At 42.5% G+C, this 23,872-nt stretch overlaps 2 protein-coding genes across 4 annotated transcripts in view; one reads left to right on the top strand and one right to left on the bottom strand.

Annotated features, from left to right (window-relative positions):
* AIMP1 (aminoacyl tRNA synthetase complex interacting multifunctional protein 1) overlaps window positions 1–938 on the top strand; it is a 70,382-nt gene extending 69,444 nt beyond the window's left edge. For all 3 annotated transcript variants that reach the window (XM_083178678.1, XM_083178685.1, XM_083178694.1), the window contains one exon: window positions 666–938. In XM_083178678.1, the coding sequence (XP_083034804.1) occupies window positions 666–832 (167 nt within the window). In that variant the 3' untranslated portion in view covers window positions 833–938. The remainder of the gene's footprint in view (window positions 1–665) is intronic.
* Window positions 939–2,675: 1,737 nt separating this feature from the next.
* Window positions 2,676–14,038, bottom strand: GIMD1 (GIMAP family P-loop NTPase domain containing 1). Its single transcript, XM_083157934.1, has 3 exons — window positions 13,977–14,038; window positions 9,315–9,706; window positions 2,676–3,541 (listed from the first exon to the last, which is right to left on the bottom strand). The coding sequence occupies exons 2-3, from the start codon at window positions 9,699–9,701 to the stop codon at window positions 3,281–3,283; spliced, it is 648 nt and encodes a 215-aa protein (XP_083014060.1). The 5' UTR covers window positions 9,702–9,706; window positions 13,977–14,038; the 3' UTR covers window positions 2,676–3,280.
* Window positions 14,039–23,872: the final 9,834 nt, after the last annotated feature.

The raw sequence follows: 23,872 nt of genomic DNA, 5'->3' as shown, positions 1-23,872 counted from the left end.
TACAAGGCATAGGGAAGTGTGACTGTGGGGAACCTGAATGCAGGATTGACTTAATTTGTAATGCGATCAGTAAGGTCAATAGTAACGTTTAAAAAAATACTTCCGAAGAAACTGCTGGCCATCTACTGAAAAGTGTATAACAATCCATCCAGTGGTTTGCGAAACTACCCGTTCAGACAAACATGACTTTGCTCTATACTCTGTTAGGATTATGCGCCCCCCCACCTACTTAATTGTTGTCATTAAACCCCCACCCCCGATTGTGTATGCATGGTTCTCCCCTGCTTGTGTTATGCCCCCCCCCAACCTGCTTTTTATTATATCCCCACCCTGCATGTATTATGCCCACCGCCGCAACCACCACCACCCTGCTTGTACTTACAAACACATGTAGATTCTGGAGTTACTCTGAATGACTGCTGCATCCTGATTTAAGTGCCTCCACAGTTGTGCTGTCAGGCCTGACCTATCAAGCGAGCCATTATTACGTGTGTGTGTGTGTGTGTGTGGCTTATCTAATTGGTAGCTAATTAGGCGGGACTGGAAGTCAGACTCTATCTTTCTAGTGTGTCCCCAGCCTTAGTCTATATAAATGATGGTCATGTCATAGAGAAACAATATTAGTTGAATGTAAAACTTAGCATGTTTGCTCTCTATACTTCTAGGAGAACCCGACAAAGAGCTAAATCCTAAGAAGAAGACCTGGGAGCAGATCCAGCCTGACCTGCTTACTAATGAGGACTACGTCGCCACATATAAGGGTGTACCATTTGAAGTGAATGGAAAAGGAGTATGCAAAGCCCAAACTATGTCTCGAAGCAGCATTAAATAAATGATCTTTCTCCTTTTGGTATGGTGTGAAGAGAGCATTCAAATGCTGTGCACGTGATCTTTCAGAGAACAAATTACAATAAAGGCTGACAACTTGTTAATCACCAGATGATTTGTATGTTCTTTCTTTCTTCTGGTTTGATATCCATTACCATTAAGATTGTTGGGGTGATCAGTAGGTTTCTACAGTCCTACAAGCTATGATTCTGTATGTCATTTATTAGAGAGGCTAAGTATTGCAGCTTTGACAACAGATTAATTTTATTTTATTACACCTTTAATCATTGACATAATTTGAAACTGTAACTATGTAATAAATGGCAACTGGGATACTTATTTATCTATTATACCCCATTCAGTGGTGTTTTTTTTTTTTTAGGGAGCACTCCATTGTGTCCCCGGGTCCGGGCAGCACCGCTGAACCGTCCATCAGCCGCTGCCCGGCCCTGTGCTGCGTCCCTACATGCGGCAACCCAGCTTGTCATAAGCCGGCGCCGCAGGCTGTAATACAACAGCTGGGGGGGGGGGGGGGCGCGGCGGAGAAGGCGGAGCCGGGCAGCAATGAAGCCAGCTGAGTTCAGTGATGAACTCAGCAGCACTGCCCGGCGCTAAACACTAGCAATCCCAAGAATTTTCCGGGCTTGCCAGTCTGGGAATTAAGGCGTAGCCTGGAAAATTCTCGGGATTACCAGTGAAGGGGTTAATAATAGCATGGACTTATAACTGTTTATAGTGTTCTAGGACTTTTTAGGGCAGGGTGCAGACCACCAGGCAGGGGACTTTTTTCAATTGGGAGGGCACATTTTATATTAGAAATTTACATTAGAAACAAAATGAAAACATATATAAAAAATTGCACACTGCACTAGGAGTACACCCATTAAACCTTGTCATACTCTATGTCGATTCCATATGCTGTCTTAATGACAATGATAATTACACATAATACCACACACCATAATTCCCATTACACATGGCACACACCGAAAGTTCTCAGCAGCATTTCAGCAGCGTGGGGGGGGGGGGGGGGGCAGCATAAGGGCGCACAGTGCCACTCACAAAAAGGACATGGTGCATTTTAAGGTTTTAAAAATGGGCAGGGTGCAGCACCCTGCAAAAAAGCTTAGAGGGAACACTATAGTTTATAAATTATCTTCTGTACATGACAAATATATTCCCACAGGTAGTAAAATCTCAGTTCACCTTCTACTAATGAGCAGCTCTCATCTTCTTAGCAGGACTCAATATTACCATAGCTTTTGTTTATATGATCCCACCATGTGTCAGTAGCGTAGTAAGTGGAGAATTATGAGTAAGCAAACCATGGAATTGAAAAAGCTTCAGGCAGATCCTAGACTGAGATAACAATACAGGAATATGAGACACTGTGGGTAGCCGCATCCTTGGGGACCCCTTACCAGGGGTGTGCAAACAGGAGAGATCACAGTTCCTGGGGCTTTGTTATAGCCTGCAAGCTGCCTGCTGTCCTGCAAGCCTGCTCAGACTTTTAAGGCGGCAATCATTTAAAAAGGCAAACTCAATATGGGGTTGCCTTTTAAACTAGACTTAGGGGGGTATTCAATCGCCAGCGAGCATGTCCCGTCGGGGAGCAGGGTATCTCGGCAGAACAAGCCCGACATCACAAGCTGTCAGGCTCGTTCTGCCGAGAACGGCTGGGAAGTGATGAGCTGCCGGCTGCAGCTCACCTCTTCCCAGCTGCAACTCGTGGCCACGCCCCCTTGTCCCACTGCAGACGGGACATTGAATCCCGCATGCTCTCGGTTGAGCTGACCGAGAACGGGACTGGGTCACAGCGGTCGAGCAAGCTGCAGTGGGGTGAGAATTTTCATTTATTTTCAAAATAAAATACTGAAATTGTCAGACCAGCAAAAATATTTTGTTAAGTACAACTAACTTTGCAGGTTCATGATGCCATGACACATATCTATGTACTGTAAAGAATTTATTGATACAAGCAATACATTCTCTAGTAAATAATGCATCGTTATCCTAAGTCATCTTATCCTTTATAAATTAAAGAAAAACACAGTTAAGGAAATCTGAGTTCACCAAACTTGTCTTTCTTTCTACTCATACAGCACAAATAATAACAAAGTAGCACACTCACTTTTCTTAATCGTAAAGGTGCCCATACACGGTGCGATGCAATGTGCGCTCCTGCGGGCATCTCATTGCAAAGTACAAAAAGTATGTGCTGCACAGACTTTCTACTGCCATCACATCGCAAGCAAAACGCATGTGTTGCGATGGGAAGCGATCCAGCCCATAACGGGTGCGATCATCGCACCGTGTATGGGCACCTTAAGAAAACCATACAGTAAGCCAAGTAATACAAAATGTCACTGTGGAACTTGCGATTTTATTCCATGTGGTGATTTCAGCCCATTCTGTTCCTAGTAACAGCTCAACGAGTCTGAGGAGGTAAGTGCTAGTTACACTGTAATGTCTGGTAGCTGTTCTGCCTTACAAAGTGCAGAATATGATTGGATAATATCGCTCTTTCCTCATGCAGTGTTTTATCTGTAGGGTCTCTGAAAATATATCGGCCATGCACTTTTTCCAGGAGACCCGATAGACATTTAGGAGCTAATCGAATAAATTCCTCTTCTGTCAATTTGCCTTCTCTCATCACATCTCCATGAGTAAATATGACGGTGGTGAAATACTTCCAGTCAGCTCCCAGTAGATCCTGCAGATAAAACATCAGATTTAGTTTTATACATTTTATTGAGCCACCCTTGTTTGGTCACAGAATTCATCCCTCAGTCACATGGATAAAGTTGTCTTTTTACCTATAGAAACATATTTAGTACATGGTCTGTGTTTTCTCTTGCCAATGTAAGTGGTACATCTGTTTCTCGTTCAATAACTGTATCTCTGTGTTGCATTAGCTTTAGTTCTGTTTTATACCTGTTTAAATAAACTTGGATAGATACCACTGCAAGTCAGAACTGTAACCTCATATTGTTTTAGAGCACCACACTGTCCTGTCCTAAGGTCACATCATTTAGTGGACGCATGATGGGAACATATGAAGCACGGAAACCTGAACTTTTTGTGGCTTCTAACATAGCATATGTCTTCCTGAATATTATTTATTTATTAACAGTTTCTTATATAGCGCACACATATTCCGCAGCGCTTTAGTTGAACATTCACATCTGTCCCTGCCCCAGGGGAGCTTACAATCTATATTCCCTACTACATATACATGCACACATAGATATTCTAGGGTTAATTTGTTAGGAGCCAATCAGTATATTTTTTGATTGCGGGAGGAAACCGGAGTACCCGGAGTAAACCCACGCAAATACGGGGAGAATATACAAACTCCACGCAGTTAGAGCCATGGTGGGAATTGAATCCTTGACCTCAGCCATGTGAGGCAGTAATGCTAACCATTACACTGTCAGTGAGTATGGTGTTATGCTGACTTACTTACATGATTCCATCTCAGTATGCTCCTGGAATCCATTTCTGCCACACACAGTCACTGCTGACCCGGGGACCCAGAGACCGGAGTTGAGAGTTCCAGAGAAGGCTGCACGAATAGGAGGCACCAGCAGCCGGGGACCCGCTTCAGGTGCACAAGGATCAACCCACAAGTGGATTACAAATGATATGGTTCCACAGTCATGGAGCATAATTATAAAACCTTTTTATCTGCATCCAATATTATTGATTTGCTGCTATACTTTGCATGGATGGATGTCTAATTGATGCCAGCTTTTTAACAGCATATCACTTGGAATACAGTAAATACAGTGTATGTGTCAAATCTGTGACCCTGCAGCTATAAATTATAAATAACACTGAGACTGCTCTTGCCTGAATCTACACTGAACTTAAAAATTAACCCATTGTTGCCATACTGGACCTGCTTACTAACCCATCTTGCTTGAGTGGATGCCTAATCCAGTATAACATGATTTCTGGAGAAAGTTATATATTTTTTATGCTAGACTAGGTATAATTGCTGCTGAAAAGTGATAGCTGATATCTCTGTGAGTTGATGTGTCACTAATATGTGATTTTAGTGTATTATATGTCTCACCGGCTGGTGCTTATTCTTACAATATATATCTTATTATATACAGCAACTATTTTAACGTCACAGTTGCAGCAAATGTGCCTGGATTACGCCTGGCATGTGTCATAGGTGCTAGTTTCTGATGATGTGTGCACTATAGAGAAGACTTAAGACATTAGCACATGTCTATGGTTGCCAGGGACGACTGATGGTACATAACTGTTGGTGCCAGAGGAAATTTATCTTCCAACAGTCACCGATACCAAAGAAGGCCGAGTTGCACCCAAATCACTACCGACCAAGAACGCCTATCACAATGGCCTTGATTCTGATCTGCATATCCTGGCTAAAAACTCGGGACACATTCACAGACGCCTGATTTTTATAGTTGCGTCCACGTCTTGAATCCTGTATAGCTGAGCGAAAATAAGCATGCTCTATAAGCTGACTTTTACTAGTAACTTGTCATCAAAATAAAAAAGAATTTGCATTCAATCAGTGTACCAAGTATTCTCCATAGCAGAGACATTAGGCAGAGCTATAACATGCTTTACTTCTAAATACCCTATAAACAAATGTAAAAATCATATTTTATTAAAGGTACATATTCTGATGCTTGCAAGTACTCCTATCAAGTAATGCATAAAAGGTGACGAAGCAGGAAACAATCACGTGTTCTGCAAACTCTCCTGTACGGCTTTTACCATGTGATTAAATGATTGTATCCAGAAAGATGAAGCACGACTCTTGTTTCATGATCTACAAGAGGGTACGGTGCTTCTCTTTAAACAAATTGTGGAAATGATGAAACTCAATACAGCACAAATCTGGTACAAAAGACCACAGGTTTTGGAGAGCATGAACACATGTTAAAGCAGAAAATGCTGTTTAAAAAATGTATGCGTTTCCCTAAAAATGAAAATACATTCTAATATTCTGAGCATAATTTATTCTTTCTGCATTGTAGAAAACCAAAGCAACACATTTTAAGACTGCATTCTCAGTGTTTGGCTGACGATTACTGTCTTTCTTAAAGGTCCACTGGAAATTAACTTAAGCTTAGGACTGTCGGCTTCAAATAGATTATTTGCTTTTATTAAGTGTGTTAGAAGCACTATTTCAACACTCCACTGATTTATATTGGTTCCTGGTCAATAAGGGGGGGTCCTACAATGGAAGAGTTGTCCAAGGACAACACGTATAAAATCAACTTACACTGCCTTACAATTACAAATGTAAAAGCATAAAAATGCATCCAATATCACATTATGTTATATTGCTGGCACTATATATTGGAATTTGCATGAGCCACAGTTAGAGCCCAATGTGAACGAACAATTAAAGTACGTGTAACAGCAGAGGTTCCAAAGGCAGTCCTCAAGGCATCACAAGTTTTAAGTATATACATAGCTCAACATACATTGTTAAATCAAATTGACTGAGGTACTAATTAAGTCACCTGTGGCCAAGTATGGATATATTTAAAACATGGACCATTGGGGTGCCTTGAGGACCGCATTTGGGAACTGCTGTGCTAGAGCAACAATCATCGCTACAGTGTCCTGCAGTTCCTAACTACGTATTCAGTCAGGTGGTGCAATTTACATGACAAAATGTCATGAAATGCATTATTTATCTTCAATTATGAAATTACATCCTTTCGTTTTATATTGTTTGCAGCTTATGGACCCCTAGCATCTGGGATCGTAGTGGGGGGAAAACAAATCGTAAGCCAACTATTACATCATGTAGAGAGTATAATTATATAAAATAAAGGAAATTCCAGATTGCAGATTACTGTTGATCTTTGATGAGTTTCATTTTTTTTCTGCTGACCATATCTTTACATTGTAAGTGCTGCCACGAAACCATGTCTTTTCCAATAACACTGCATGAGATGCAAACAAACTTTGCCACCATCCATGTGATGTAATCTGGGGATCTGAAAGAGCCAAGTATACAATCACATCCCACACTCTAGAACTTTGGGATGTTTTCTAATAATGCTTCAGCCTCCATGATTGCAGATTGTTTTTACTGTGCTTTACCTTCTCAGAGGCAGCTGGTTACAATTGGGATTAGGCAAGTGGGACCTGTGTAGTATTGATGACAATGGGGCTCTCTCTTTTATCTGCATAAGGGCGCAGTGGTGTAATAATGATATTCCAGGACTCAGATAAAATTGGAATTACAAAACTTTGATCCTGCCTTATTAACTCAGGAATAATGAACTGACAAAATGTATCCCAGTGTACTTAAACATGTGAGCATGCACACATCATAAGGAAATGGGGTCTTACTATGGTATTGAATGGTCCATATGGTACAGGAGTGAAGCCCCAGTGGTCCCTAACAGCTTCTCTGTCAGAATCAGACTGCATTTGTATTCTAAAATGTTACCCTATTAGAGTATAAGGTACAGCAGAAACATTGATGAACATGAGTATTTAGTCTTATACAGTATATACACCCGGCGCAGGAGAACTGCATTCTGCTAGAAGAGGACGTGACCTCACTAGAAGGGTGGTATATCCTTGCTGCCCGTACCCCCATTTCCATTCCTCCGGGTGTCAGAGGTATGCTATTAATGCAATGCCGGCTCCTACGCTGTGACAGGAGTTACACTGTGGGGTCACCTTCCCCGGTGGGTGACGATTGGGTACGGCCCGTAATCACCTTCTGATAACACTGCATCAGTCCATGCACTCAAAAATGTTAAGATACAAAGTTATTTTAAAAATTATGTCCCCAAAGTCTGAAAAAAAGTCCTGCACATCATAGTGCCAGTCTACACCACAAAAACGTACATACATGCTTTGGAACCCCTCAAGTCTATGCACATGTTGCATATCAGGTTAACTGGAAATAAACACTTCTATGAGCACCACTGCCTTTCTTTTGATAGGAAATTGAGGGGTAAACGTGCCGCTATAACAGTTCCTGCTTCGCCTCATTAGCGATACGAAGCAGGAGGGGACACCGACAAGATGTACTAACATCTTGCCGGCCGAAGCGGGGGAGTGCTAACTCCCGCCTCCGGCGATGTCAATCCTGGAGACAGCGCATCAGTTAATAGGGAGTGTTGCTGTTTTGTCTTTAGTTTGTGTTACCTGTGAAACAAAAGCATGATTTGTCCATACCTGTTAAATGAATACACACAGTACAATCCAATAGTATATTTGTGGATAATGTACAAACATGAATTTAAGCACAAACATATTGGGGGAAATTTGTCAAACCTAGGATGCAAAGAGATCCCCCCCCCCCCCCCCCAGAGAATGTAGCATACAATGTGCCTAATTCAGGTTTGCTTGCAAAATCTCTCTCTAATGGACAAAACCATGTGCACTGCAGGTGGGGCAGATATAACATTTGCAGAGAGAGTTACATTTGGGTGGGGTGTGTTCAAACTGAAATCTAAATAGCAGTATACAAATAAAGCAGCCACTATTTACTCTGCACAGAAGAAAAATAATTCACCCAAATATAACGTTCTCTGCACATGTTACATCAGCCCCACCTGCAGTGCACATGGTTTTGTCCAAAAAAGGAGTTCGCTTTTGCAAACCAACCTGAATCACCCCCAATGTGTGTGCATTATATGAATAACTACATAATCTACCCAACTACTCAGAAATATTGCATACATATGGAGCACTTTATTTTTAGACAAATAGCATACTCAAGCACTGTTTGATTGGCACATCGTTAGTACTGCTTGCACTTACCCATGGCACTCTCTCCCCTCGTTAAACAATGCAGTGTTTGTGGTTAGTAACACAGATGGAAGGCATACGGTGCAATCAGGAGCATACACTTGGGCTTGGGAGTTGCCTGATCGTACCATACGCCCCAAAGAAATGTGCTCCACTTGTACTGGCTGATTATGATAAAGGGTTCACTTGTATGTTTAATGTGAACAACAACTTGACTCGTTTCAAAGCGATAAAATAGTTTTCGAATTATGATTACGGAAATGACCCCTTTCCAGAAAATCATTTGCAGATAACAATATAACAACATAAGAGGTCACACAGTTGGTCTAAATCCAACACAATCTTTGTGCTTGGACCCTAGTACCATTTGACAGGATGTGTGTGAACAGCACAATATGTCCTGACCTTGCTGGGAGTAAGGTAACTCATGTACAGTATTAGCTGTTTCATCTGGCAACAATTAACAATTTCATCCATATTTTTGATTCCTGTACAAGGCAGATATCCCGATACGGGATTAAAGATACAACTCCAGTTCTGGAGGGCCTGGCAGCAGAATGAAACACTTTCCCTTGTACAATAGCTAAACATCTCAATTTATCTATTCTTCGGTTTCTCAAGGAAATTGGGGATGACGCGCACACAAAGCAGGCAGGGAGGAGAACTGCTCATCCTTAGAAAGTGATAGAAATTACTCATCTCATTACACGAATTACCTCTGCTAATTTGACAGTGTGCTGGTTATCTTCTTCACAGTACGGGATGTCAGCCCTTAGGACAAGTAGGGCCATATGTAACCCCTCAGGAAAGTGCTGGGAGAGGGCTTTTCTCACTCCTTTTTTCACCTCGTCCTGGCTCAGGCTGCTGTGAGGAATCCCAGGTGTGTCTAGCACCTGCAGTCTTAGGCCTAGCTCTCTCCCCATCCGCCGAGTGAAATCGGGTATCCGCATCCTGCACAGTCGGCAGTCTTTAGTTACAGACTGTGGGAAAAACTTGCTTTCAAGCTCAAAACTTCCCAGCAGACTGTTTCCAAGGGAACTCTTACCACATTGTGTCTTTCCCAGGAGAAGGAGATTAATGGTGATCTCTTTATTATAATCCATGTAGTCTGTCAGAAATAGTAATAATTGGACAATCATTAATATGAGTTATCATAGGATTTATGTGCTGCAGGTTACATCTATGGAATACCTGTAAATGATCATCTTGCATGCCAAACATAGAGCTGTGTGACATCACTAAAGGATATGTCCTGCTGAGGACATGGGGATATTATTGTATTACTTCAACAGAATAAAAATAAATACACCCTAATATTTTATATTATTGTTGTGCAATGTTTTGGAAGTTCACCTAGTTAGGTGTAGCCGAGTATTTGAGTTTTCCAGCATTGCTTCTGCTGGTGGAGAATTCCAAACTTCAACTGCCCTAAACATAAATAATCCCTTCCTTTGGATGGCACAAAATCTCCTGTAATCTTAAGGGTTGCCCACGTGTCCTGTGCATAGTCTTCAAAGAAAACGGAGCACCTGACCGTTCCCTATATTGGTCCTTGATACATTTTCTAGATGTTAATCATGTCCACTTGTAAATGCATTTTCTCCAGCATGAGCATACCAAACCTGGCTAACCTCAATGACTGTAAACCCTTGATTAGTTTAGTTGCCATTCTCTGAACCTTTGCCAGTTGTACAATATCCTTTTTGTGGTGTGGTGCCCAGAACTGCACACTGAATTTCAGGTGAGGCCTCACCAATGCTTTATATAGTGGTAATATTACTGTGCCATCCCTTTCCTCTCTACCTATTTTGATGCACCAGCTGTGAGAATTTGCTCTTTATGCCCTGATTGGTGGACAAACACATGAACTCAATAAGATTCTCATGATTCCAGGACAAAGGTTCCCAGCACCCCAACAGTTCAATGTTTTCATATTCATTCTGCTATCTTCATATCAGAATGATTATAAGAAAACGTATCCATTAACAAATGCATTTTTTTAAATTAACTAATTTATACCCTTTTAAATAATTTTTTAACTCCTAAACTAATACCTCTTTAACAGCATATTCTCGATCTGGGTTATCAACCCAGGTCTAGGTGCGGTGTGAAAGCACCAAAACTTATAACCTGGGTCGACCAATCTGGCAATTTGATCGGGGTTACAAGAAGGGTCTAACCTAGGTCGACTTCTCTATAATGGGTGACCCAGGTTTAATGTGAATGTGCCGGTATGACCCGTGATTGCGGTGTGAAAGGGGTATTAGGGTTCACACTCTGAGCAAAAAGCTGCAGATAATTACCTTTACTATAGTCAGAGGGTGGTGAATGTGTGTGCCATGTTAATACCACCACTGGAATCAGTGGTGGTATTAAATCAGTGATAAGCTGATCAGTGCACATCTGCCCACACATCTATTTTTCCAACCATCCAAACCCATTCATACATGTGAGCAAATAGCAATCAACCATTTTCTCCAGATGCTGGAAAGCAGATAACAGTAATTCAGACAAATTGGCTTATATTTGTTTCAAAATACCACTCAAATTGTTGGTCTACCAATGATCGGACCATTACTCCTTTCTGCACATGCCAGGTGTACACAGAAATGGTGAGACTGCTTTTTTGAAATTTTCCCAGTGGCTGCTAATTTCTGCTGCTGTGTGGTAGGGAGTACCGCCAGGTTGCCCAATCAGCAGCCTGGTAGGCACAGGGAGAGGGTACCATGAAGTAAGTTGGTCCCTCTGAAAATGGCAGCTGCAGGAAGATTATCTTCCAGCAGCGATCAAGTGGCCATTTCTGACTTACCAACCTGCCTGAACAAAATGTTCATTAATTTCCAGTGATTGGGGCCAAACATGTATATCCATTCCAAGTGGCCAACTAGTTAGGTGCCCAGTTTAAGATATCTCGTCTGACTGGATGGATTCTCACCTATTACCTAGCCAGGTTCACTGTAATGTCATTATTCTTGTGTCAATTACAAGTGGTCTTTTAAGATAAGTGGCCAAATGTAATCACCTCCGATTTTCAAAAAGCTTTGAAAAAGCTAAACATGTCAAAGGCTTTTCTGAGGACTCCCCGTGTTGCACTGACACCCCTAAAATACAATCCATTACAGAACTAAGGACCTGCTTTTTGCCACACCATCGGTTTTCCATTTGAGGACTCTCCGCTTTTCGAGGGCTGTTGAGCGGCAGCGGGCAGCACGGAACTAAAGACTCTCTCATTGCTGTCACCATCAGCATCTGCTTGGAGTTCCTCAGCTGTGCATGCCACTTGCTGAAGGTCACTGGACGGCAGCGACACACACATTCAACATCCTCCGGCTATTGTAAAGGTAATTATCCGCAGCTTTTTGCTCCGAGTGTGAAACCTGGATCTCCCTATATATTCACAGTGGACATACTATCACTATCACTATATATCCAGCTCCAGTGGCTTCTATGGGCAGGATGTGCATGTTAAAAAAAACAGGTACTTGTTTCCTAGCACGGCGCCCAGATTTTCTATGTACGCTAACGTAGTGAAATTGCATCACATCGCATGCGCTTTTTGCATGACATGCAATGCGATTTTCCATATTTTCAGATGTATGATATGGCTGGTGTGAAGGTGTTCCTAAAACACCCCCACTATCCACACCACCCTGAAGCATGGCGAGCTGTGGAGGAACGCGTCCTCCGACTTTTTCATACCCCCACTATTCATGTCGGCGTGGAATTGATTTTATATAGTGGGGCGAGCCCGAAGCGTGGTGAGCATTACTTTACATGTATTCCGCGTCCCCTCCCGGGGCTCGCTGCGCTCGCCGCGCTTCGTGCTCGGTGGCTCGCTGCGCTTGCCGCACTATATAAAGCCATGGAGTCCTGTGTTAATACATATTTCTTATTGAATAGCAAAGAGTCATGGCTGCAGGTTTTTTAACCCACAGCTAATTGAATCGGCCCCAGTGTGTTCTTGCAGTGTTATTAGGAAAACTGATAACTATCATTATGTAGTTCCCATTGTGGGAGCTAATTTTAATAAAAAAATAAAAATATTAAGCAACGCAATAACGAGTAGTTACAAACACCTGTCGCCAAATCATGTTTTATGCAATCAGAATATTCTGTTTTATTGGCGTAATGGTTGTAAAATTTGGAGTAATTAAGAAATGTGAAGCCAAAAATATAATATTATCCACAATGCAAATTAACTAAAAGCTGGGAGCACACTAGACGACATGCAACCAATACAATGTCATTCATGATTTCCCTGGAACTCCTTGACAAATGATATCGTTTGTGAAAACTGGAAGATTCTACAAACAATATCTTCAAATATATCTTTAGTGGCCACATCCATGAGTATAGCTAGCTGTCGTTGACAATATAGTTGGCATTGAGTTGCATGTGCAGACAACAGAGGATCGCTAACGAACCGCAGGGCATGCATACAGTAGTTAATGATATAGTGCATACACCCTAGACGATGTGCATGGAAATATTATTAATGATGGTCATATGCAGCATATCATTTCAAATATTGTCTAATGTCTACGCACAGTAAGAGCAATTGGCTGGATATGGCAGTCTGCAAGGAGAAGCTGGTCGTCACTTTCACCTGTGCAGATTTACAGCAGCTCTCACATGTCATACGCCTAGGACGCCTACGCCTAGGGTTCTAAGGCATATTTAAGAGAATGCCTCTTTTAATAACGACCTGTGATTGTATTCCCCTTGCTTCCCCCGTTGTAAGTACCGTATCTACTCGAGTATAAGTCGACCCGAATATAAGCCGAGGCACCTAATTTTACATAAAAAAACTGGGAAAACTTATTGACTCAAGTGGAACCCTCACTCGAGTATAAGCCGAGGGGGGCTTTTTCAGCATAAAAAATATTCTGAAAAAGTAGGCTTATACTTGAGTATATATGGTATATGATGCGGCCGAATGTTAAAACTTATGTGCTTGTATGGTACTGATATCTGTATTTTATTCATCCATACAACTGTACATTAACTCTGAAATCTGTCCATAATCTATTGCAATATTTTATAAAGATGTGTTTGTTTTCTTCATATGTGATTCAAATTAATTGATATTTGATAATGTATGTATGATATATTAATTTATAAACATCTAATATTTATTTATATTTATACTTGATGATTATTGTGCTACTTGTGGTTTTACTAACCTCATATGTTTGTCTGTGTGCTTGAATAGTACTTCAAATGCATCTGTTCATTTAGAAGCAGCAAATATTGAAACAGAGATTATTTGGAACTAAGTTTTTAATAAATTGTGACCAAATTAATTTATCTTTCCTAATTATATTTGTATGCAAATTACCTTATCATTCTGATAAATGTATAATATTATAATTGCTTACCTTAGAATGTGTGTGTGCCTCTTTAGCAGCGACAGATGTGACCGCACACTGATATGAGTGAACTTTGACAGTGAGATGATGCTGTCCCTGGTACCACACGGAAGGGAATACAGGATCTCCATATTCGTTAATGTGTTACAGAGAGGTCAAAGTTTATTGAAGATAACTTAGCATGTGTATTGGAGACTGTATTAGAGCAGATTTTCGCAACCCCTTCCTCATACAGTAGCTTCCAACTGGTTATCGTACAAGTGCAGTTAGTATACTGTATACAGGTTGAGTCTCCCTTATCTGAATATTGTAAAAACCGAAATATTCCGAAAACCATGGGGTTTTTTCAGAAAATTTTGTGGTTTTTTTCCCTACGCCTCTTTTTTCATACTTACCTTGTCTCCCGTTGCCCACGGCGGCCATTGGAATCCTCTTCATTGGCATCCCCAGTCCCAAGCATGCATTGCGCGGGCACCCAATGCACCCCTGGGACTGGAGATGCCGCTGAAGGCCGCTGATTCCGAAGGCCGCCCTGGATGCCAGGGGACACCCTGGACGTCGGGGGACCATCGGCCACTGCCAAGGGACCATGAAAGTATGAAAAGTTTTTTTTCAAAACATGCAAAAATCCCTTATCCAAAATACTCCTGATCCCGAGCATTTCAGATAATGGATACTCAACCTGCATTCATTTGCCTGTGGAGTAAAGACAATGACTTGTATTCTATAGACCAGTGGTTCCCAAACTGGCAGAGGTGCTTTGGGTTGTCGGTCCAGGACCAACTAAAATTATTTATGATCAAAGTAATAGGAAAAAACAGTTCTAATGGCTTCCAATCATAATTTATGAGGACAAAAAGAAGTGAATCCTGTCCCTTATCAAATAATTTAACCAAAAATTAGCATATTATTAACCAAAATTACTTATGGTCTAGTGGTGACATGAGAAAAAAAAATCTGATTCTTAAGGGTGCCGTGATCCAAAAAAGTTTGGGAACAACTGCTATAGACTGTAACTAATATGAAGGCAAATAATGTTTATACCTCTAAATTATAATCCACAGTTCAAAAATACCCTAAGTGAAGCATAGTGCCACACTTACTCACACCTAGGGTGGCCCATCCCGGGATTCGGATCGGTGGGATCCTGGGATTTGGCCACAAAATGTCCGGGATTTCAATTCCGGGATTGGACTATCCAATCGCGGGATTCCGGGATTAGACTGCGCATGCGTAGTCTAATGCCGTGCACCGTCTGAGCAGCCACTCAGACGCTGCCCGGCTGTTCCTGACCCGGTGTGTGGCCTGTGCAGCGTGATTCGGTCACAGGTCACGCTGCGCAGACCGCAGCGTGGCATCCCCAGCACCCGGAAGACGCTCGCCGGCGGGCCTATACCAGCCTCACGCGTCATACCCGACGCACCTCCCAGCAGCCGCTTCATTCCCGACGCCTGCCCCCACACCACTGCCACCTGCCCCCGCACCTCTACTGCCTGCCCCCCTCCACAGCTCCAAAAAAGTAAGTTATGTGGGGGTACAGCGGCAATATTCTTTTAGGGATGCCAATCCCGGGAATCCTGGGATTGAGCATTTTTCAATCCCGATTCCCGAGATTGAAAAAATGCCCCGGGATTGGCATCCCTACTCACACCCACAAAAACATCCATTGTGGAGAATAGGATTGACCCTATAATCTTTAGTTTAGTCTGGCGGTGGTCCTAAAACAGCTTTTTTGGGGTTAATTCAGATCTGAATGCAGGGCTGCGAATTCGCAGCCCTGATGATTATCGAATTATCATAGTGTGCATGCACAAGACATCCGTGTGATTAATTTGATGGGTGGTGATTCCAAAGATTCGCAGCCCAGTGATCAGGTCTGAATCAGGCACTTAGCTAAAAAGTATGCCCAATTGCTAAAAATTGCAAGATCCATCCACAAATCAAACTTACATGAAACACTGCATTGGCCCATATGAATGTAACTGTGAAAATATAGGGCTTAATTCAGACCTGATCACAGGACAAATTTGTTCTTAATATGGGCAAAACCATGCTGCACTGCAGGTGGAGCAGATGTAACAGGTGCAGAGAGAGTTAGATTTGGGGGAGTTATTTTGTTTCTGCGCAGGGTAAATACATAGGGGATGTTGTGACCAGTGGAGAAGTTGCCCATAACAACCAATCACTTTTTACCTATACAATGTACACAATGTAATGCTACCATAAAGCTTGTTGGTTGCTATGGGCAACTTTTCACTGCTGGATAAATCATCCCCATAACTGTTACCTACTCATTTTCTATAATGAAATTGTTAGAACTTGGTTTTCATTGTACAATCTTTGTACCTGTCCGAATAGAACAAAGATAAGGAAGCAAGACTGACTTGACTTATTAATTACCAGTAGTATCACAGAACAGAACAGACACTATAGGAACAAGTAAGTGTTTTGATCATTTTGGGGGGCGTGTTTTGTGCAGTTGTGCTCCCTGAGCAGCCCCCTATTCCTCTCCCTACACTGTTAGATGCTGTGCACATGATCACCGGCTGCTCTGCTCTGCTCACCAGCTCTCTCAACCTGCTCCCCTGCCCAGGGGTTACTGCAACCTGGGTGAGCATTTTTAGAGAGATAGGCAATCTGCTGACAGGCAATGGGTCAACATGGAAAAGGTTGACATGAGTTTTGGGTCAATGTGGACACCTGTCGCAGATTGCCTGCATTCACACGAGGTCCGATGTTTGCATCGTGCGCATTTCTGCGCATATGCAGGGTGCGCGCTAGCACCCAGGACAGCGGGCGAAGGGACAGAGAGGGGCGGCGGGCAGCTCTATAAGCATATGGGAATGCCCAGCGTTTCATGCGCGTTCCCATAATAATGCTGGGCTTTCTCATGCTAATGAGGCCATGATGGACATGCGGGGGGGGGGGGGGGGAGGCAGCTGCCCGCCCACTTCCCCTCGAGCATACACACATATGCTCAGAGCAACCTTACATATGCGTGCACCTTCCACATCTTTCCCCCCTGGCCTGCAAATGGATGTTACTGTGTAACATCCATACGCATGGCCTGCGTGCCAATCATGTTTGCCAATGGGTGCCGGCAGCCAACCATTCGCAAGGCAGGGTTTGGTCTACTCGCAAGTATGGGAATTTGCAGTCTTGTGAATCAACCAGAATAACCCCCAGAGAATTTTTACACTTGCCCCCTGTTCCTATCTCCTGTTTATTGGCGCCATCTTTTGCTAAGGTAATATCGCCTTAATTTCTGGCGGCAGGCAATATTTTAGATTTCAGGCTACATTCAGTCTACTTCCACTCATACTTACACATAACAATACATATGCATTAACAAGAATATAGTTACATGTATACATCTTACTTGTCAGGATATAATGTTCTATTTAAAACGTGAGATGTGTCAGTGTTTCTAGTTAATATGAGTGATGAGTTTATAAAATATATGTAATGACACTGAAACCATCAACTGTCTTGCCCTTTGTATGGTAACAGGGTAGAGAGTTGATTTAAAGAACATTCAAGAGCTGTCCCATAAACAGCACATGCTCAAGTTCATACTGCACTTCTGCTTTATTCCACAAGGTGGTGCTGTGCTTCTGTACATGTCTACTTACTGTGTATAAACAGTGTACTGGCATTAAACGTTTGTCTATGTCAGAATACATAAAAGTGGTGAAATATGTACATGAATTATTTTATGTTTAGTTCAAGTTATAGAAAATTACCTAATTACTTAGCTTAATATGGTGCAATAACATAAACATGTTAGCTATGGTGGTAAGTCTCAAAGAAATAAAAAATATCAGAAACCTCTCTGACATCATGTTAACTATTATGCAGTCAAGAGCCATGGCAAATGAGAACAATGTACAGGATGTAGCAGTGGCGTGTGGTGGGGTGAGGCAGGTGAGGCATAGCCTTATCTGTCATACTAGCGTATATGCCGGCGCTTTGAATTGATAAAATATGTCAAAAATACAAACAATTTATAAAAAAAATCTTATTTTTATTATTCTAATAATTTTATAGTCAAAATGATGGAGTAAAAAGTCTATGGCAGGTACCTGGCTACCTTTTCTGCACATCTCTTATCAAAACTCAGGAAATCTCCAGCATTGTAAACTGCTGCACATGTGTATAATGCTGGTATGTACCCCTGGGCTCATATATTGGGTGCATATCTGGCTCTGGTACTTGCCAGGGACTCTTGAGCCATTTACCTCACCGCACGTCCATGGGATGTAGTTATTATGCCGACAGTCAGGATCCCGGCGTTCAGGATGCCGACTCCAATATCCCGACTCTTGACATTGTTGCCAATCAGAATCCTGGCGCACACGGTCTATCCTCCCTTGTGGGGGCCCACAACCCTCATAAAGGGGAATATAACCTTGTGATGAGCGAAGCAAGCCACCATGCCCACAGTGTGGCGAGCGCTAATGGCAATTCGGGTGGTCGAGATCCTGCAATTAGGATCCTGACAACCAGGATCCCGACTATAGGCAAATCATATTGTAAAATTACAAGTACTGTGCCCTATAAGGATTCAAGTTAAAAGCAATGGAGCTAACAGACAAAATACAATAAACAGAAAGCATTCAGCTTTAAAGAAATAAAACAACAAACATTTGTTTAACATGATTACATAAAACATAGAAAACACTATTAATCAATGTTATAAAAATACTTATATTATGAAAACTCAAGCTCCATCTTTCAAACAGGACTGTAGCTATGGGCAATGGTGGCCCGTACCTTTTCTGGGGAGGGGGGCTGCCTCTGGCTGCGTTGCAGGCACCTCGCCTCCCCCTCCCCTCTCTGTCGTCGCTGCCGCTGGTTCCTACAGAGTGCCCGGCACCTGTGCTATGATGACAGGCGCAAGGACTGGCGCATGCACAATACAAACCTCTGTACTGCACATGCGGCCAGCTTCTATGGGCTGCTTTGGCAACAGCCCAAAGAAGGAATCATGGTCCCGGCACCTGTATAATACAAATGCAGGGGCAAACGCAGGATTTTCAGAAGGGGGTTTCCAGAGGGGCGGAGCAAAGAATGGAGATGGACACTTAGGTGACCAAGTATATACCGGGTCAGTTAAAGTATTGTAGATAGACCAAATGTATATAAATAATAATTAATAATAATAATAATAATATAAATATATATATATATAAATATATATATATATGTGTATTCATATATATACCTGTATACACACACACTTTTACTGTACAGCTGGTGGGAGATGGGGTGGAAAAAGGGGGCATTGGGCTGAATGAAGGGGCCCTGATACATAACTTCCAGGGTGGTAGAGGATGTTTAAAATGCAGAGGAGGGGTGTATAGTGGAGTGGGCTTATTATTCATAATTTTCTGGTGGGAGGACAGCTTGCTTGACTGCAGATATCACCAGTTCCCGGAAATTGATTTCTTAGATTTTAATGGAATTAAAACTAGAGAATCCCACCTACCAAATGGTATTGGGGACTAGGGGATCAGAGTTCAGGAGGCAGAGCAATCTGCCAACGAGAATATAAAACTACATACCAGGTGTGTGGAGCTGGAGCAGTAACCAGCTGCTGGAAGGCTGATATCTCTGGTTCTGGGAACAGTACAGACAAGGTTCTAGTGTCCATCAAAGGGGGAGAGTCCCAGCTTTTTGGAATATACCCTCTAATTCAGAGATAGCCTGAAATATGTGACTGAGAACAGCAATTAATAGGATTGGATGGGGGCTACTGGTTTGAAGTCAGATATCTCCGGTTCCCAAGGGCCGATTTTTAAAATTCTTGTACCCTTGGAAAGAGGGAACCCTCAGCTTTCAGCCTAGGGCCCTTAGACTCCTGGGGGGGTTCTGGGTACTCAGAACCCCCCTCCCCTGTTTGCGCCACTGAAATGACAGGCAACAGGACTAGTGTGTGCGCAGTACCGATATAGGTACTGCACATTCGCAATCGCTGATTTTGCACGGCAGCCGTCGCGGTGGGAGGAAAAGGCATCCCGGAGGGAGGAAACACCTCCCAATGTGACTGCCTTGGGTGACTGGCAGGTCGGGCTTCCAAGTCACTGCCAGTCACAGTGAAGCCAGTGCAGTCTCACAGAGCCGGGAACCAGTGAGCAGGGGAGTTCTGTACCACTGTAATAAATAAAAAAAAGCAGTGGTTGAAAATAGTGCCAGTATGCTATAGCGTTGTATACCGGCCCACTACGAGCACTGGTCCAAAGACAAAAACAAACAGAACAGTTTTTGGAATTGCCAATATACAGAAGAAAATTGAGGGACTATGGTAACAATATATTAAGTACTCCTTAAATACGTATTGCCAAATGTAAAAACTTTTGCGCACTATCACACTGATGCAACGCCTCACCCTGCAGCCTGTGCTCTATCACACTGATGCGCTCCCTCACATTGCAGCCTGCACTCTGTCACACTGACATACTCTTCACCCTGCATCCTGCGTTCTATCACACTGACGTGCTCCCTCACCTTGCAGCCTGCACTTCATCACACTGACGCACTCCCTCACCCTGCGGCTTGCATTCTATCACACTGATGCACTCCTTCACCCTGTGGCTTGCACTTTATCCCATAGACGCAATCCCACACCTTGCAACTTGTGCTATGTCACACTGACGCACTCTCTCACCCTGCAACCTGCACTCTATCACACTGACGCACTCCCTCACCCTGCACTCTATTACACCAAAGCAATCCTTCACCGTGCGACCTGCACTCTATCACACTGACATGCTACCTCACTATGCAGCCTGCACCGTGATACCTGCGCTCTATCACACTGATGCACTCCCTCATCCTGTGGTGTGCGCTCTATCACACTTACACACTCCCTCACCCCGCAGACTGCACTCTCCCACACTGATTCAATCTGTCACCCTGCACTCTATAACACTGATATGCTCCTTCACCGGTTGGCCTGTGCTTTATCACACTGGTGTGCTCCCTCCCCCTCCCTCCCTGCATCCTAACCCTCAACTTCGCAGCCTAGTCCTAACCTTTCCCACTAGTGCCTAACCTTAACTGTGGTACCTTGTCACCTTATCCCCACCCCACCGAAGCCTAACCCTATTCCCCCCATAGGTCTCTTGGCATGCACATACATAAGTTTGCATGCAAAATACACACATATGTTCACATGCAAGACACACAAACACAGCAGCACTATATAATATGTCAGTATACTCTGCATCACTGTATAAAGAATAAAGATACTCAGCTGCACTGTATAAAGTCTCAGGATACTTATTAACATGTTATAAAATGTCACATGGTAGCAAAAATAAAAAAAATAACTTTTATTAGTAAATAAAAATATGTCTTATAAAAGCCATTAGGGGGATTTAGTTGGGTACAAGGTTTTCAGTGCAAAAAATACTTACCATATGTATGCATGCTCCCGATACAGTATCCAATTGGAGGTAGAGGCATGAGAATATTGATGTATATTGTAAAAAGCTTCTTACCAATAATCAGAAATCTTTTGTACCTCCAGCGAGCTATGTACTGCATCTCATCAATTTGATCTAAATAAAGCTATTTGCTGTTTGAAAATGGCTTTTATTTACAAAAACAGGGCATGGCAATGGAGTCCAGCATGGCCCCATCATAAAGAGGGGGGGGTGAACAATCGCACTGGCAGTGTTTATAAGGTAACCCCTTGTTTCAATCAATATTCATAGACTTTATTATGTGGGGTGTGCTGTCACTTTAACAGTAATTTGAGCAATAACAAGGGAAGAGAAGAAAGACTGTTATGTACGTGACGCACTGTTAGGACAAGAAAAATTAATAAAATTTAACCTTTAATTGTTTATTTTAAGATTTGCGACATAAAAAAACAATTGCCAAGGAGGCAAAGAGGAAGAAACAAAGTGTTTTTAAAAGAGGGGATATAGATCCTCTCAAATTAAACCCCAATGTCCTGTTCCCAGTGTAATTGCTAGATTAGGTGCGTGTTGCTGTATATCTTACAGTGTGTACCCTCAACGCGGGTGTCGCCACCAGCTTCATCAGGGTCCTGATGAAGCTGGTGGCGACACGCGCGTTGACCAGACACACTTAGTGTGTGAAATATCCCCATGTCCCCTTCCGCCATGAAATGTATTTTGATTGATGTATAGGGCGTTACAGGATCCACTCACAGAGGGCGCATCTGATAGGAGCTGTGGGGTCAGAACCTGACCACGGTCTCCCAAGACTCAGATGTGATTACAGCACGCCAGTGCAAATACAGCACCCGGCCGGTGCGTCCCTCTGTTAGGCGCAGTGTCAAGTGACGGAGCGCGACGCGGGTCTGTGAGTTGGAGAATTACAGCCTCACCACTGACTGTGATCTCCCCACAGACAACAACGCACTACCAGCACAGCCGGGAACAGTGGCATACGTACAAGCCACTTTCCCTGCGAAGAGGAACTAAACAAACGGTGGAGAACACTAACAGCCGATTTGTGTTCCCAATATCAGAACTAACGGGTACACTTTAGATGTGAAATACGGCACGTGTACTACCAGCCGGCCCCGTAGTCTGTTATTATTTAAGACTGTGCTACACACTGCGCAATATCCGTGCAGATACTAGGCGGCAACCCTTTTTTGATGTTTAAAAGGACCAAACAGATATATTTACTTTGCTGTCCTAATTTATCTGCACAGTCCTTGGGAGCAATCTGTGTTATAAACTAATATTAAACAAAAGTAAAATTAAGTGAAAATTGTAACAGATTTGTTCATTTCATGAGTGGGTACACACTGTAAGATATACAGCAACACACACCTAATCTAGCAATTACACTGGGAACAGGACATTGGGGTTTAATTTGAGAGGATCTATATCCCCTCTTTTAAAAACACTTTGTTTCTTCCTCTTTGCCTCCTTGGCAATTGTTTTTATATGTCGCAAATCTTAAAATAAACAATTAAAGGTTAAATTTTATTAATTTTCTTGTCCTAACAGTGCGTCACGTACATAACAGTCTTTCTTCTCCTCCCTTGTTATGGCCCCATCATATCCAAACATCTTTATGGATGCATTTGAAAATACACACATACTTAATGACCTGACTTTTGCCAAATATTTGCTTTTTTTATGTATGATACACCAACGATGTGCTCTTTATCTGGCAAGAAAAAGAGCACTTGACTTGACTTGAATTGCCTTCCAGGCACTATATACTTCAGACTCACTTTCAGTATCCATCATATCAACTTTTAGGATGTTTCCATATCCACAATTAATCAGAGCATTCAGACAATCATTTATAGCAAGGACTCTGACAGGAACATGCTGCTTTTAACCTTGAGCTTTCATCCTGTCCCACTCAAAAGGGGCATACCCTTCTCACAAATGCTCATGGTAGCACTTATTATGTCTGAGCCATCTGATATCTCTATAGTGCTTGAAACAATGAGCCAATGGTTCCTGGACCGAGGTTTCTCCAAGGAAGAGATCAATGAGGCTTTATTTAATATTGGAAAACTTAATGAAGAAGAGTTATTGTGCAAAAAAGATGTTCCTCTTGACACTGGACAAGACAGACTTACCAAAATTGGTATGTTCATCACTGCCTCTGTCTTTATATGTAAAAAGATTCTCCAACACTGGCACCTCATATAAAGTGATCTGGTTCTAACAACCTGCATTGCAGAAACTCCAAGATACTGTATACCTACAGAAGGGGTCTGTAGGGATCTCCTGGTAGTCACAGATAATTATAAAATAAAGACTACTAAGGCCTCCATTTGGCTTACCACAAGACTGCCATTTTTAGGTGCAGTGGATGCACCAACTGCCAGATTTTATTACTTTCCCCCAACTCTTTTACCAACCCAGAGGACAACATGAAATTATCCATTAAGCATTAGACTG

The sequence above is a fragment of the Crinia signifera genome, chromosome 1 (assembly GCF_055691185.1).
Source record: "Crinia signifera chromosome 1, ASM5569118v1, whole genome shotgun sequence".
Taxonomy (NCBI): Eukaryota; Metazoa; Chordata; class Amphibia; order Anura; family Myobatrachidae; genus Crinia; species Crinia signifera.
This window is presented reverse-complemented; position numbering and strand designations above follow the sequence as displayed.